Source organism: Poecile atricapillus, chromosome 13, assembly GCF_030490865.1.
Source record: "Poecile atricapillus isolate bPoeAtr1 chromosome 13, bPoeAtr1.hap1, whole genome shotgun sequence".
Classification (NCBI taxonomy): Eukaryota; Metazoa; Chordata; class Aves; order Passeriformes; family Paridae; genus Poecile; species Poecile atricapillus.
This window is the reverse complement of record NC_081261.1, coordinates 1283326-1297758: the sequence shown is the minus strand read 5'-3', so window position 1 is coordinate 1297758 and position 14433 is coordinate 1283326. Positions and strand designations below refer to the sequence as shown.

General features: G+C 43.8%; 1 protein-coding gene across 3 annotated transcripts in view; it reads right to left on the bottom strand.

The window, feature by feature from the left end:
* Window positions 1-14433, bottom strand: part of AFF4 (ALF transcription elongation factor 4) — a 46814-nt gene that overhangs the window by 9434 nt on the left and 22947 nt on the right. For all 3 annotated transcript variants that reach the window (XM_058849203.1, XM_058849204.1, XM_058849202.1), the window contains exons 6-15: window positions 10982-11018; window positions 9466-9514; window positions 8888-8908; window positions 8295-8349; window positions 7291-7328; window positions 6754-6916; window positions 5370-6287; window positions 3185-3273; window positions 1477-1714; window positions 393-490 (exon numbers count right to left, since the gene is read on the bottom strand). In XM_058849203.1, coding sequence (XP_058705186.1) covers window positions 393-490; window positions 1477-1714; window positions 3185-3273; window positions 5370-6287; window positions 6754-6916; window positions 7291-7328; window positions 8295-8349; window positions 8888-8908; window positions 9466-9514; window positions 10982-11018 — 1706 coding nt within the window. The remainder of the gene's footprint in view (window positions 1-392; window positions 491-1476; window positions 1715-3184; window positions 3274-5369; window positions 6288-6753; window positions 6917-7290; window positions 7329-8294; window positions 8350-8887; window positions 8909-9465; window positions 9515-10981; window positions 11019-14433) is intronic.

Below are 14433 nucleotides of genomic sequence, written 5' to 3'. Positions count from 1 at the left end.
AAGGAATCTCTTAAATTAGTTAACTACTATGATAATTTTGTTAAAAGTAGTTTCAAGTTAATTCTCTAGTTTCAGGTAATTCCAACAGTATTTCAAGCAAGTTCTTAAGCAGAAAGTTATTTTACATTTGGTGCAAACATAACTTCACCTGTAAAGTGAATTTTAAGAAGTGCTTTCAAAGCAAGCTGGCATCTGAATTGGCCCAATTGAAACCTCAAGTCTACACAAGATGGTGAAATGTTTGTTTTATTTTCTTTTCAAGGTATTTTCTTTGACAAAGAGCTTGTGTGTAACATCTTTTGTGGAGCAAAACACCAACTCTCCTCCGTGTGGAGCTGCCTGTACTTGAGATCCAGAGCCCCCCAGAGTGAAAGGGAATTTTTTGTCCTTACCTATCATCAAAAACAAGCTTTGCTCTCCTCGACTTCACACTTTCCGTGGCCTGAGCAGAGGCAGGAGGGCAGCTGGAGGAATTGTTCAGGACCTTCTCCTGGAAGGGAAATCCATGCCATGAGTACAGGAAGAGCATTTGTTGTATAAATTCCCCCCTTCCAGCCAGGAAGAACAGTCTGCAGTGGGAATAACTCAGCTCCCAGGGTGCTCCCACAGGACTGGGGCTGCTCACTGCAGAGGGGAGGGTGCAGCCAAGGCTCTCCAGATACACCCAGGGTGAGGAAATCCCTCCCTCCATCTCACCTGTCACTGTTTCTAAATCCTGCTTTTCTACTCTAACAGAGATGAGGAGGATTTTGAGGATTTCTATCAACAACACTCTCTCTGAATGCTGCTGCCTTGAAAAACCCACACAGGACTAGTTACTCCTCTGAGAAAGACATGAGTAAGCACACCTGAAGTATAAAATAACAAACATATCACAAATTAACAGCTGGCTTGGGGATATTTATATTTTTAAATTCTATCACATCAATCTTCCCAACCTAAATCTCTTACAAACCATTTTCTGCACCATCTCCATGACTGTGTTTTCTCCCCTCCAACCAAAAAGAGCTCTGCAAATTACTGAACTGGAGTTGAAATCATCTTTCTACAATGTCATAAAATGAGAGCCAGAGCTTCCCATCCCAGCACTGAGCACAGACTGAGCTCCTGCTGTCCTTTGAAACCAGGACAAGCTCTGTATCTGCTCTGAGGAGACAGGAGCAGCCTCTCAGCTCCATTTCCAGCGTGCAGACAGCTTTCTAGTGATCTTGTGAACCACTCAAACAATGAACAGGCAGCACCAGGGGATGACTAAACCCATCCCTCTATTCACACAGGAATTTGGCAGGGTAAGCATTCAGATTCCATGATCTCTCCAAGTTGTCCTCTCATTTATGGCCTTCCAAGGCACTTGAGCTCTGACAGGAAACAATTCACATCTCAAACTAATGATGTTTTAAACTGAGCTGGAAATGGCTGCTTAGATCAAACTAAGAAAAATAAATACAAGAGGCAGAGACAGAACCAGCCCTTTACCTTGGCTTCCTTGGCACTGCTGGACCCCTTCCCCTCTGTCTTCTTCTGCTTGGAAGAGGAATTGCTCTTGCTGCCACTGCTGCTGTCCTTGCCTGGGTTGCTGCTGGATTTTAGGGATGAGGACTGACTGACTGTTCTCTTCCTGGAGCCATGTTCCTGCTTGGAATCCTTCTGCAGGGCTGGGGCAGCAGGGGAGGGCAGCAAATCCTTCTCTTTAACAGCACTTGGCTTTGAAGACCTGGAAAAAAAGGAACAAATTCAGGGTTTGAGTTTCTTGCCTTAACAAACAAAACCAAAACCAACAACCCCAAAAAACCAAACACACAAATCTTAAACTAAACACTTTTCCCCCCCCAAAATTTTTCCTGTCAGACCCAGCTTTGCAGAAAAGCAGAATAATCCTCTCAGTGACTAGGTGTCTCCAAAGCCAGATGGAACTTGTTTTCACCATTTTATTTGTTCTGACCTGAAAACACAGGCAAAACCAGACAAGTTCTAACCATAAAACCACACCCTTGCACCAGCTCTGCACAAAAACCACCCCAAACCCTCCCAATTTCAGCAGTGGGAGCCAATGCCAGCGCCAGGCTGTCTGTGCACACCAGCCAGCCAACAGCTCCAGGGAAAGATGCTCCAGATAAACCTCTGGAACCCAGGGAATGGGAAACTTCCCCAGCACAGCCTTTCAGGACACTCACCTGGCTGCTGAGGGATGCTGTTTGGCTATTCCTGCCTTCCCACCATTATTATTTCTACACATTATTTCTAGAAAATCATATAGTTTCATTTAATTAATTGTCCTTCAGAGAACTGCACTGGCATTCAAGCAAACACCACAAAAAAGATCAAGTATCAGGTAAAAAAATCAAACCAGAAATGCATCCATTCATTCTACAGCTGCTCCCTAACAAACAGTAAGACACTGTTTAATTCAGAAGGGACAAACAGAAGTTGCAGCATCCAAATTGCTGCAGCTTCTCCCATCTTTGCAATTTGGCAATTACTCACTGGACAGAATATTTTCCATGACACAATTATACCAGTTTTCAGTTGCTTGAACTGAAACAGAAGTTTCAAAATGCAGTACAAAAAAACTTAATCTCTCCTGTGGATTAACACTGCCCAAGAAATCAATCAAATAAAGGCGTAACAGGTGTTGCAAAGAGCATGGGGAATCCAGAAATAACACACGAAACAATGGTGCTGATCTGCCAATTCTCTACTACTTTGCTTTGGTATCACTCACATTTTTCTTGCACTAACAAATCAAAGAGCTGGAAAGTTAAATCCATGGACTTAAAGCTCAATGCCATCAGCTTCCCAAAGAAAGCCAGTTCAGTTTAAAACTTACCAGGCAGAGAATTACCAGATGGGGTTAATTTAGAAGCACAGATTTTGATTTCTAGACCAAACCCAAACCCCACTGTGTATTAGAGAAAACCAGGAAGGAAATATTCCCTTCACAGGAGGGGTCACCTCACTTTGTTAGGAGCACAATTGTCCTCAGCCAGTGTTTTTGGGGATAAAAATTCATTTCCACCAATTGCCTGTAGAAGCTCTGAAGTAAATTCATTTGAAGGGTAAAAAAAAAAAATGAAATTTTACCAATTATTTGAGGAAGACTTGGGGTGGGAGAGAGAAGAGGGGGATGATGAGCACCATCCATGGCCACCCTGACCCTAGTGCAGGGAAGAGCAGAGATACTCACTCCCTGCTGCTGGAATTCTTGTGTCCTGAGGGAGCTTTTTCTTCCAGTTTCGTTTTCTTGCTTTCACTGGCTCTGTTTTCATCCTCGTTCTGAGCAAAGCAAATGAGAAAAACATCCAAAGATCCACATTTACACATCACTGAGAGTGGAAGCATTTCACCTTGAGAGACAACATTCAGCAGGTGTTTCACAGCTAAATACAGACCCCAAAACCACAGCTCATCCTCAGCAAATCCTTACCAGACCCTGATACTGGAACAAAATGAAAATCCCAGTCTGGCTACTAAATTACAACCTGATAAAAGCAGCAACAGCCAAGTTGTTCATTTCATAGATAAATTCTAACTATGAAATCTCAGGAAAATCTGCCAAAGGCTTTGGCAAGATCAGGAGACAGATTTAATGTTGTGGGGTCTAGAGAGGTGTCTGATGAATGCCAGGAAAGGCTAAAAATCTCATCAGTCTATTAAAGTCAGCTCAGAGATGTTGAAAACTAGGTATTTTTATCAATTTAATCCTCAAGTCACAGGGTCTTGAAATTAAATTTCTAAGATATCTTCACCAAGCACTGGAAGGATCAATACAGTGAATAAGAGGGAAAATGGGGTCTTAGTGAATAAATCATCTGGTAACAAACCCCAGACTGAAGCCCCAAAGGTTTTGGTTTTGTTACTGATGCTGCAACCTGAGAACTGTGAGGAAGGAAACCCAGGAAATGTAGAAAACCAAGTGGTGCCACTTGGGTTTGGAGCACAAACTGAGAACTGAGGGCTGAGGAAAGGGGGTCCTGTCCTTGGCTCACACAGGTTCCATCCTCTCAGGAAGCATCAGAGTGATCTGAGGCTTCACAACATTTAACCACCACCATTTCCTGGGGTAAAGCCTAAATTTAACTGGTCTCACCAAAGCTTTGTGACTTGCATGTGAGAGCACAGATCTTTAATACTGTAATTCCAAATGTGTGGTTAAAGGCAGAAGTGGCCAAAGAGAGAGAAGTCAGGGAATTCAGACCCACTGGAACACGTGAGTGCCTTCCCAGGAACATCAGGAGTTATAGAGTAACACCAGCAAAAAGTAATTGCTCACTGTAGTGGTCAGAGTTATTCCCTCATTTTCTCACCTCATTTCCTCAGCCAGAGAAAACAGGAATCTTAGTTAGGAACAGCACAGGAGAAATCTGTTTGCAGTTCCATGTCAGGGCTCCTGCATGACACTGACTTCAGCAAGTTAACTTTGGTTGCTCAGCAGGGAACTGGTGTGACTGTAATGATCCAGGTCCTCAGATGACTCTGGGAATGATCTCCCAGAGTCCTGGGATTGCAGATGTCAACAAAGTCTCCAACCCCTGTCACATCCCTTTGACATGGTAAAAGGAAACTTTTGGAGTGACATCCAGAGCAGCACAGGGATTTTGGAATCCCTGCCCCAGGGCCTCAGGGAAACCAGACTCCCTGGATCACTGAGCCTGCTGCACTCCCAGGCCTGCCCTTTATACAGGGTCCCTGTGCTGAGCCTTCAAAAAGCAGTTTAAAATTACACCAGCATTGACTACTCACATTCCCCCCTCCAAGAGTATCCTTTTTACTCAGTTCCCCCACTGACTCCTGCCCATTTTACTGTCCCCCAACCATTCCTGCTTTTTACTCCTTGCTGGAAAGATGAAATGCTTTTGGAAAAGGTTCAGTATTTTTATGGAGAGATCCCCCTGCTCACAGGAAAGCAGCACCTGAGATGTTTTCTGCTGCTGCCATGCCCCAGGCCCAGTCCTGCCCCATCCCTTATCCTGGCAATGAGTAATTCCATGGCTCAGGGAGCTGATCCAGCTGCAAACTGACTTTTGGAGTTTTTTTCCCAGGTGGATTTCCCGTTGGATCAGCTGCCTGAGCTGGCCTGCAGAGCACCAGGGGCTGGCTCCAGGGAGGCAGGAGAGGGCTGGAAGCAGAGCTTAGAGGCACAGGATCTGTGACCTCCCTGAGCTCTGGCTACAGGGCTGACACTCCTCCAGGTGTTCCCATAGGAAAATCCCAGCAGTCTCCTGAAACAGCACAGGGCTGATGCAGGAGCTCCACACAAGGCAGCAAAGAAAGCATCTCCTGCACAGCTCAGTCCCTACCCTGAGGCATCACCTGGATTCTGGGGTACTCAATGCTCTGAGAGGACAGGGAAATCTCCCCAGAGTCCTCACCTGTTTGTGTTTCCTTTTGCCTTTTGTGGAGCTCTTGTCCGAGGGCTGTTTCTGGGATTCCCGGGCGTGTTTCTCCGGAGCGCTCTTCTTCTCCACCTTGGCAGCATCAGCGTCCTTGTAAGGCTTCCCTGGTATCCTGGATAAGAGGCTCAGGTCAATCTTCACAATGAGTGGGTACCTTTCATCAGGATCACTCAGTGGGGACAGAAGCTCTTTCTCTTCCATAGGAGAGAACATTCGTTGCCGAAAAAAGCTGTCATCCTCCTCCATGGAAGATTTAACAGGAGTCCTATTGCTCTCAGAGTATTTGGGTGTTTGTGAGGAAGGAGGCAGACTCTCATTTTCATCTGAATCAGAGGATGAGGTATCTGTTTCGATGAATTCCCTGGATTTCTGGGCAGATTTGCTTGAAGCCTTGTATTTCTTTTTCTCTGTTGTCGGTCGAGGGGAAGACTTGGGCTCCTTCTTTATATTGGGTTTCCTGGAGCCTTTGGTGGCTGCCTTGTGCCTGTTTGAAGGGATATTTGTTGCCATGTCTACTGGGGTTTCACTTTCTATTTTAAGACCCCCTCTGGGCTCTTCCACAGATGTTTTTTCTGCTTTCTTGGGCTGTTTTTTCCCTACAGTCCTCCTCTGAGTCGAGCTGTCGCTCTGGGCAGGTGATTTCTGCCTCCCACGACTGCTCTCCGAGCCCTTCTGGGTGGGTTTGGAATCTCTCCCTGGTGTAGAAGAAATGGAGTCCTTGGATCCACCTTGATCAGTGTACCCACTCCCTGTACCCTGATCCCGTCCCTCTTTCTTGTAGCCTTGGGAAGAAGGGATATTGCTGTCCACGGAAGAAGCTGGTGACACTTTATGGGAATTAACTTTGTTCAACCAGTTATCCAGTTGCCACTTGTTTGTGGGCGGTGGCTCTGGCTAAAAACAAAGTTAAAAGCAGAGTTAGAGAAGATATTTCCCATTTCTTCCACCTTTTCCATGTGGCAGCTGTATGATGCTGCACACCAAAGTACAAGGTACACCCAAAACCCGAGATAAAGAAGTGAAATACAGGCCCAAATAACACAAATTTTCCCTCTGCTACCAACAGGCAATATTTGATGCCATGGTTTTTTCGGGCTCTGATACCATATCTAACTCTGCTCTCCAACAGACAACTGGTGGTAAAAACCACTTCAAATCAATATCAAATGTGGGCTTATCTAGAGAATAAGGATCCATCACAACATCCACCACAGGAAGTGCAGAACAGCCCAGCCTGCCAGCGAGCCCATGTTGGTCCATCTATTTTTTCTTTAGCAGTGTGAGATTTTATTGAACTTTTGTGCTGCTAAATGCCAGGATGAGGGCCAAGCTGCTGAAGGGCAGGTCCTGGCAGCCCTACCTCGGGGGATGCACTCTGGGATGGCTCGTTGGCCTCGCTGTCACTGGAGCTGCTCTCGCTCTCCGAGTCGGAGCCGGAGCTGCTCTCGGAGCCGCTGTGGCTGCTCGAGTCATCCCTGGAGTTATCTGCTCCTTCACTGTTGTGCTGGGAAGGCTCAGAATTACTGCAACAGAAAGGAGGGAAACCAAGCATTACCCTGGGCACAAGTACATCCTTCAAATCCTTTCATTAGGAGTAACAAAATGTAACATTTTAATCAACATTCATGAGAAAATTCAGTCTAACTGAACACAGCTCAGCCTGGAAGCAAAGAGATTTTGGGTGCTGCCCCTTCCCAAAGCAGTCAGTCTCATTTGCAGGAAACACTTAACATTATATTTATTACTATTTAATCACTGATTACATTCTAATCACCTCTTGCTTTACACAAGCCAAAGGACAAAAATGAATTTTGGAAACGAGACCAAGCCAGGAGTGCTGACTGGGCTGAACATCCCCACTGTGCTGCCTGTGCTGCAATCACCCAGGAATTCCTACCTTCCAGGTGTGCTCCTTGGCACTGTCTTATCGCAGTCCTGCAATTAAAAAAAAAAGAGCATGAAGCTTCTAGAAGCTATTTCAGGCTTGTAAATACAATTAAGTTGCAAAACATCAGTTTAGATTTAGTTTGGTTTTTTTTTAAAAATCATAATTTGCAGTAGTTTAAATTGATCTGCATTTTCCTTCTACACAAAGACAAGCAGTGTTATTTCTCCGGGTTTTCAGCACAAATCTCTATATTCTGACTCCATTTGTGAGAGTTCCCATTTTTACCACTAATTAATATCCTGTTTCCACATTTTTGAATCAAAAGATTCAATGATCTTCCCAAGATGCTCAGGGTAAATGGAGTTCACCAACTCCAGGTTTTCCACTTGGAGAAAATCAAGTACCAGAACTGGGAACAGAAGAAACCTCAAAGCAGTGGGGGTTACTGGGCAGCACAGACACATATTTTATTTTTATTTAGCCTGGTAAGTGCCAGTCTGGTAGAAGCTGCACAAAGTTAATCCTGAAAAGAGTAAAAAAGAGATTTTTTGATAAAAAGAGAGGTGCAGCTGTACTCCCAGGGACAGATACAGCCCACTGCCACCCCCAAACATCCCAGGGCACCAATGCACACAGATGTTCACACCATGAGCTCTGGAGCTGGGATGGCAGAACACAAAGGGGTTTATCTGCAATTAAAGAGCCATTTTATAAGTTTTAAAGTGCACTGCTGTCATGTGATGTTCAGAGAAGGCCCATGTGAAATCAGTTAAGAAGAATTTCTAGATAAAAGCAAACTGTTTCCACAAAACACAACATTTCAATTTGTTTGCACAACATTTTCCCCAAGATTACATTTAGGAATACCTGAGGTTTGTCTGCAAACATTCCATGAGATTTCAGTCTCACAGATCTGCTAAGCTGCCCAGTTTGCTGCTGGGCCACTGATCCCTGCCCAGGGCTGCCCCGTGGATGAGTGCAGTGGTTTTGGGGAAGTCATTTAAGGAACGTACCTGCTCTCCATCGCTGTCTTCACTACTGCTAAGTTTTAAGTCATCTTTCAACATACTATGGGAAAAGGGAGAAAGTGAGACAAGTTTTTCCAAGTACTTGAATGACTTCCAAAGCATTCTGCTAGATTTCAACATGGCACTGTTTATCCCGCAGAGGCTGCGTGGGTGAGAGGCACCAGACACAACTCACACGTTTCATGGCTAAGAATGGTGAGCTGAGTCATTCTTCAGAGAAGAATGAGGATTCAGGTACCTTGGCTCCTGAGTCCATTCTGTTAAATTTAGAAAGGAAATCTGACACAATTTACTGGTGTGGGAGGAGGTAACCTGTGTATGTTCAACTCCATACAATGGGCAAGAATTGTGTTTGAAATGGAGGAAAAAGAGCCAGCCCCAGTGGCTGCTTCCTGTCTCGTGGCAGCAGTGGAACTGTCCTAAGCCATCGTTAATTACTATTAATCAAAGCCATAATTACTTCTGGTAGTCACATACACACAGTTTCACATACTGAGAATACATGAGCACAATGAAAACACACAGCAGGGTCTTTGTGATTACTGGAAACATTTGATTATAAAAATAAAACATCTTACTCTGTCTGGTTCGATTCACATCTGCAGAGAGAAAATGAGAAATAATTAGAAGTTTGACTCTCCTGAATTTCACAGTGAGCTGCTCTATTGATGATCTGAACAGGAACATCAACCCCTAGCAGCTCATTCCTGAACTATTGGTCATTGTTATCATTTTACAAATGATGCTAAGGGTTTTAAGGGTTTTCTTCACCAGATCATAATCACTCAAAAAATATATTTAAAGTTGTATTGTCACAGTAAATATAATTTAAACTTCCTTCTCCTGCATCCCAGCTCAGCAGGTGTCCAATGTCTCCTCCTGTTCTCGGGGGTTCTCCCATTCCCAGCTTTGGCAATAGCACAGTTCCCTCAGCACATCCCTAAAGTGCCTGCTCTTGGGACACAGGGATTTCTTACTCACTCCAGTGAGCACTATTTGTTTATTGTCCAAAAAAACCAGCTGGGATATGATCCCCTTTTGCTGCCAGCCAAGGAGAAGGATGCTGGAGTCTCACTCACACTCTACTGAACACTATTTCCTAAATCTCTTAAAATACAACTATTGTTGGTGAAATGTTTGCCCAGCAGCCACTTACGATTTGGATTGATGACCATTGGATGTTTTGGATGAGGGATTGTATCGTTCTAGGAGAAGAAAAGAAGAAAAGCACAGCTGAAAACTCAGGCACAGCAGAAGAATTCACCCCAAAGCTGCCACAAGGATGCAGTGATGGATAAAGCAAGGCCATGTGAGGGGACAGCAGGGAGCAGCACCCAGGTGACACCAGGTACAACCTCCTCAGACTGAGGGAGGAATGCAGAGGCAAAACACCAAATACAGCAAATAATTTAACCAGGAAAATAGAGAAAATCGTTTAAATCATTGCTGTGTAAACCAATACACACTTTATTTGTTATTAATGGTGTGGAAAACTGTTCTTCTCCTACCAAGATGAAACTCTTGCCTTTTACATGCAGGATATGGGATACAGATCCATCTGCTGAGCTCTGAATGCTTCTCTGATGGATGAGAACCTCCACATCCCAAAATCCAACTCACACACTAATTCTGACAGCAGGAATGCACACTGATAAAATCTGCTTCTTAGTCTGGGGTCTCTTCCCTTCCCTTTTCTTTAATTCTGGTGAATAACTGAGTGCAGCTCAACAAAAACAAGAACTGAGGCTGTTCACAGCTCTCCAGAAAATCCAAACAGGCACAGGAAACTGGCTCTGTGTTTAATTAACCTTGGCTCTTCTTTTCCACACCTAAAGATCAGCTGCTCCTATAACGTGAGCCTATGGTTTAGCATTATGGAATTAAGCTTGAATTTGTTCCCTTAATTCCCCACTGTATCAGATGTTCAGATTAAGCTGCTTGTGAATATCTAAGAATAAACCATTCTTCTTTTGCTATTTAAGCTGTTTAATCACTACAAGAGGGAGTGGAAGGACTTTGGGAAGGTAACAACATAAATTTAATTCCATTTTACCTGGTATTTACCTGAGTTTTGTGTTCATTTCAGTAATATTCAAAATAGTGACAGTTAAAATAAATAAAAAATACTTTTTTGTAAAGTCCAAAAGTGCAAGAAGCTCAAGGACAGTAGCACATTATGATATAAGTTCTTGACCAGTTCTCTCTCTTGACTTTAAAATGTCAAAGTGAAAATAAAGGGTGAAATTGTCATGTGCTTTTTTCTACTGAAATAAAAGCAAAAGCACTCTTTTGGTTTCTAATATGCCCCAAACCAGGGAGTTGGGTTTTTTAAGGTGTTTTGGTTTAGTACTCAGTTATTCTCAAATCAATCAACCACAGAGGTATTTTGTAAAGAAAGGGATCAATTAAAATATATCATTTTTCCTCAAACACACCACCCTTCCACTCAGTGATAACTTTCAAGATCTGAACAAGAAATGCAAAAGAATATCAAGCAGCTCTTTAACAGCTTAAAACTTGAAAAAGCAGAGAAAATTTGAAGCCAGACTCCATCCTGTGACCAGTCTGGAAAACCTCATTTCCTAAAAGCCCTGACATCTCAGGAGATGCTGAGAACACCAAATGACAACAAAAAAACATTCAACACATTCCAGGAAGTTTCGTGTACTCACTCTGTTCTCCAGTGCCAAAACTGGACTGCTGAGACTCCTGGGGAAATAAAAGATCACAAATGGGTTTTTTTCAGGGGGAATTTTAAGGTACTAAAACCAGGCTGTAAGGAAGATATCTTTTCTACCTAATGGATGACAATCTTTGCAAAAGGGAGTAACAACAAGCAAGAAATGGGATTCTTTCTCTGGGCCCTGGGGCACCCCAGGTGACACCTTCACACTCCTCTTCCTCACCCACTTCCTGCTGTTCCCAAGGGCACATCAAGGCTGAAACTCCCAAATCCCTGGGTGACTTCCCCAAATCCCCTCCTCCTCTGTGTTTAGGATGGAGAGGAACTGTTCAGGATGTTTGTTTATGCTCCTCATACACACACAAACTCTGCTGCTGTTTGAAATACTTTCCTTCCGACTCTTCTCCTCATTCTCCTTCTCCAGGCACACACAGCAATGGGAACAGGGAAAACCTCTCAACAAAAATTATTCCTCAGCCACAAAGGAGCCTTAGGGACAAGGTGAGGTTTCAAATGTGATCAGCTCTGCACACTCTGCCCCAAAGGCTCTGGGTGGGTCCCTGGTAAAGCCAGCCTGGGTGGGCAGCACAGCATTCCAGCCTGGAACAGCCAGATCTGCTACAAAAAACAATAAATTGCTGCTATAGAGTCACAGGAATTTCATTCTATTATCCTATAAAACCAGCCAGGAGCATTGCAAATTTTAGCACTTGTATCACCCTCAGTATTCCCATTTCAGAAGCTCCAATTCTGACTCCCAGGACACAGCAGATGATGAAGCTTTTTGAAATCCTAAACCATTGTTTTAACAAATACACACAGGCTGCTGAGCCACTGCAAACTCCCTTCCAGGCTCAAGTGCCTTTTTAAAATAGGACCTTCCTGACCTCATTTCAAAATGAGGACAACTCATGGCCCCAGAAAAATAAATCGAGTCAAATATTTTCAATTTCTAGTTCTATACACACATTTCACTTACATGCTCTGGCAAAGGCAAACCAGAACTACAATTCAACAATGAATTCCATTTTTCCTGGTACACCTGTGACCTGGTTTTCCCTCACACCAAGCCAGTGCCAGGCAGTGGTTACAGAGGCAATTTACAGAATGAAGTTTTTAAACATACAAAAGCTTTACACAGCAAAGCACCCTTGAGATGTTTTCAATTCCCCTCAGCTTTGTGTTTCAAAAATGGAACAATGCAGTGAACAAGAATTTTGTGGATGGAGAACTTCTTAAGAAGCTTTCCTTGGGAGGTGTTTCAAATACCTCTGTTCTTTACTAACTGAAAGGAAGAGACAATAGAAACAATAATTAAAAGAAATTAAGAAAGAATTCAAGAGCAAAGCGAAGACGGAGAGAAATCTTGAGAACAACCACACTTCCTCCAAAATAAATCCATTTTTTATCATTTGCACAGGTAGGAGGAGGCAGGTGTGAATCCCTGGTTTCCTTCTGCCACTGGCAGCTCAGCCAAACCAACAGAGTGAAAAAAGAAATAAAGACTACAAACTCCACATTTCCAAAGCCACAGCACTGGGGGAGCACGGGATGGGGAACTGGCACCCCTTCCAGCAGCACATGGATTGGGAATTCTGCAGAGCACACCTGCCTAATTGCTCACTTGAGTCAACTTCCTATTTCAGAGGCAAAGCACTGGCTCTCAGCTAAGTGCACTTTAATGAGGTGTTATGGTTCAATGTGCAACTTTTTCCAACTCCCTTGCCATCTACTGGATACATATTTCTTTAAGAAACTCAGAGACAAAAAAAAAAAAAAAGCTCTACTTTCAACTCCCAGGTTATTTAGAGCAGCAGCTTCTAAAGCTCTGCTTCAGAAAGAAATTGCAAACAACTGAAAGGAAGGAAACCCTTTAAAGCAAAGTATAATGGACTGAGGTTACACAGGGAAGACACTGGAGCAGGAAACAAAAACTCTGACAAAGAAAGCTGGAGAGAGGAATTCTCCATCTGGACAGGAGGCAGCAGGGCTGGATTCCCATCCCACAGCCCTGGCCAAGGGGAACGGGGCCCATTCCCAGTTAATACCTGAAACCTCAGGTCAGATCCCATTTCTAATTCTCAGGAGGAGGTTTGTGTATCCCAGCAGGGAATGGATGGCTGGAGGGACCCTGCTGGCCTCGGTTCTGCAGCACAGAGCCACCTCTGCAGAGGTACAAGTACAGCCAGGCTCCCCCTTCCCTCCCAGCCAGCAGCTGGGCTGCTCACTGCATTTATAAACATTGCCTGGATTTCTGAGTGTCTGACTGTGAGCCCATGGACAAAATTATAGAGTGTTAGGTCACAGGATAACATTTTTTATCAAGACACAGGAATCTGCATTTTTCCATAGCATCCATACAACTTTCCCTGACCTATTTTCGTGGAGTTTTCTGATTCAGAAACTTCCTGGGAGCTATTAGATATATTTATAGTAACCAGAGAGGCCCCAGTCAGGAGGCTGGGTTCCTTGGAGTTACTCACTCCTTACACACAGGGAAAGTGATCCCATCCCAAGGGTCTGACAAATAAAATCAAGTGGTGCACCAAGGGCAGCATCATTTTATGTGAGCAGGAAGAACACACCAAGCTCTGCCCACAAGGGCAATGCTGTGAAACATTTCAGCAGATGACTGGCAATAAATGGAGCACAGTATTAAAGAGAAGGAGCTCTCCTCCAACAGAACTGCTTGATTAAAGTAAACCACTGTTGTGTTTTGTTTGGTGGATTCTGCTCTGGGCCCAGACTGCACAGGCCTATGGCTCACTAACTCCCTGGAATTCTGCAGAGCTGCTGCTGCCAAGAATGACAGAGGGGAGAAGGCAGAGGAAATTATAGGCTTTGGATGCAGAGAGAGAATTTGACAGAGTTCCATGGCTAAGATGTGCAGCCACAAAATAAAAAAGCTGGCAAAAAGTCAAAAGACTCGGAGCAGCCATAAATGGAATTTTTTTGCAAACTGGGTGAAGAGACACAATCCAGGCTGAGAGGTTCAAAAAGCCCCACAAGCCACCTTTCATTTCAAACATTACCAGAGCTGTGCAGCTTTACGTGGTCTCTGTGTCACAGCCACGTGGATTTCTGCACACCTTCCTCTTCCCAAACTCAGTCAAATGCCAGGGAAGCTAAAACCAAGCAGCCCCACAGCCAAGAGTGCTCAAAAATGCAAAGGGAAAATATCTCCCTAAAGGTTCAAGAATGAGTAGTCAAAGCAGTGGAATAAGGACCATTGCTGATGAGGAAAGGTGTGGAATTTCTTTCCTTATAAGAAAAGGTATGAATTATTTCCAGGCTGACAGTTTTATATAACACACAAATAAACCCTGACTAAAAGTAATATTTGCAAGATTAATATTGATCTAATGCTAGCAAAACAGAAAACAGGATTTATTTCTAGGTATGCCTTCCAAAGTAAAGCTGAGAACTGAATGGTAAATCCTG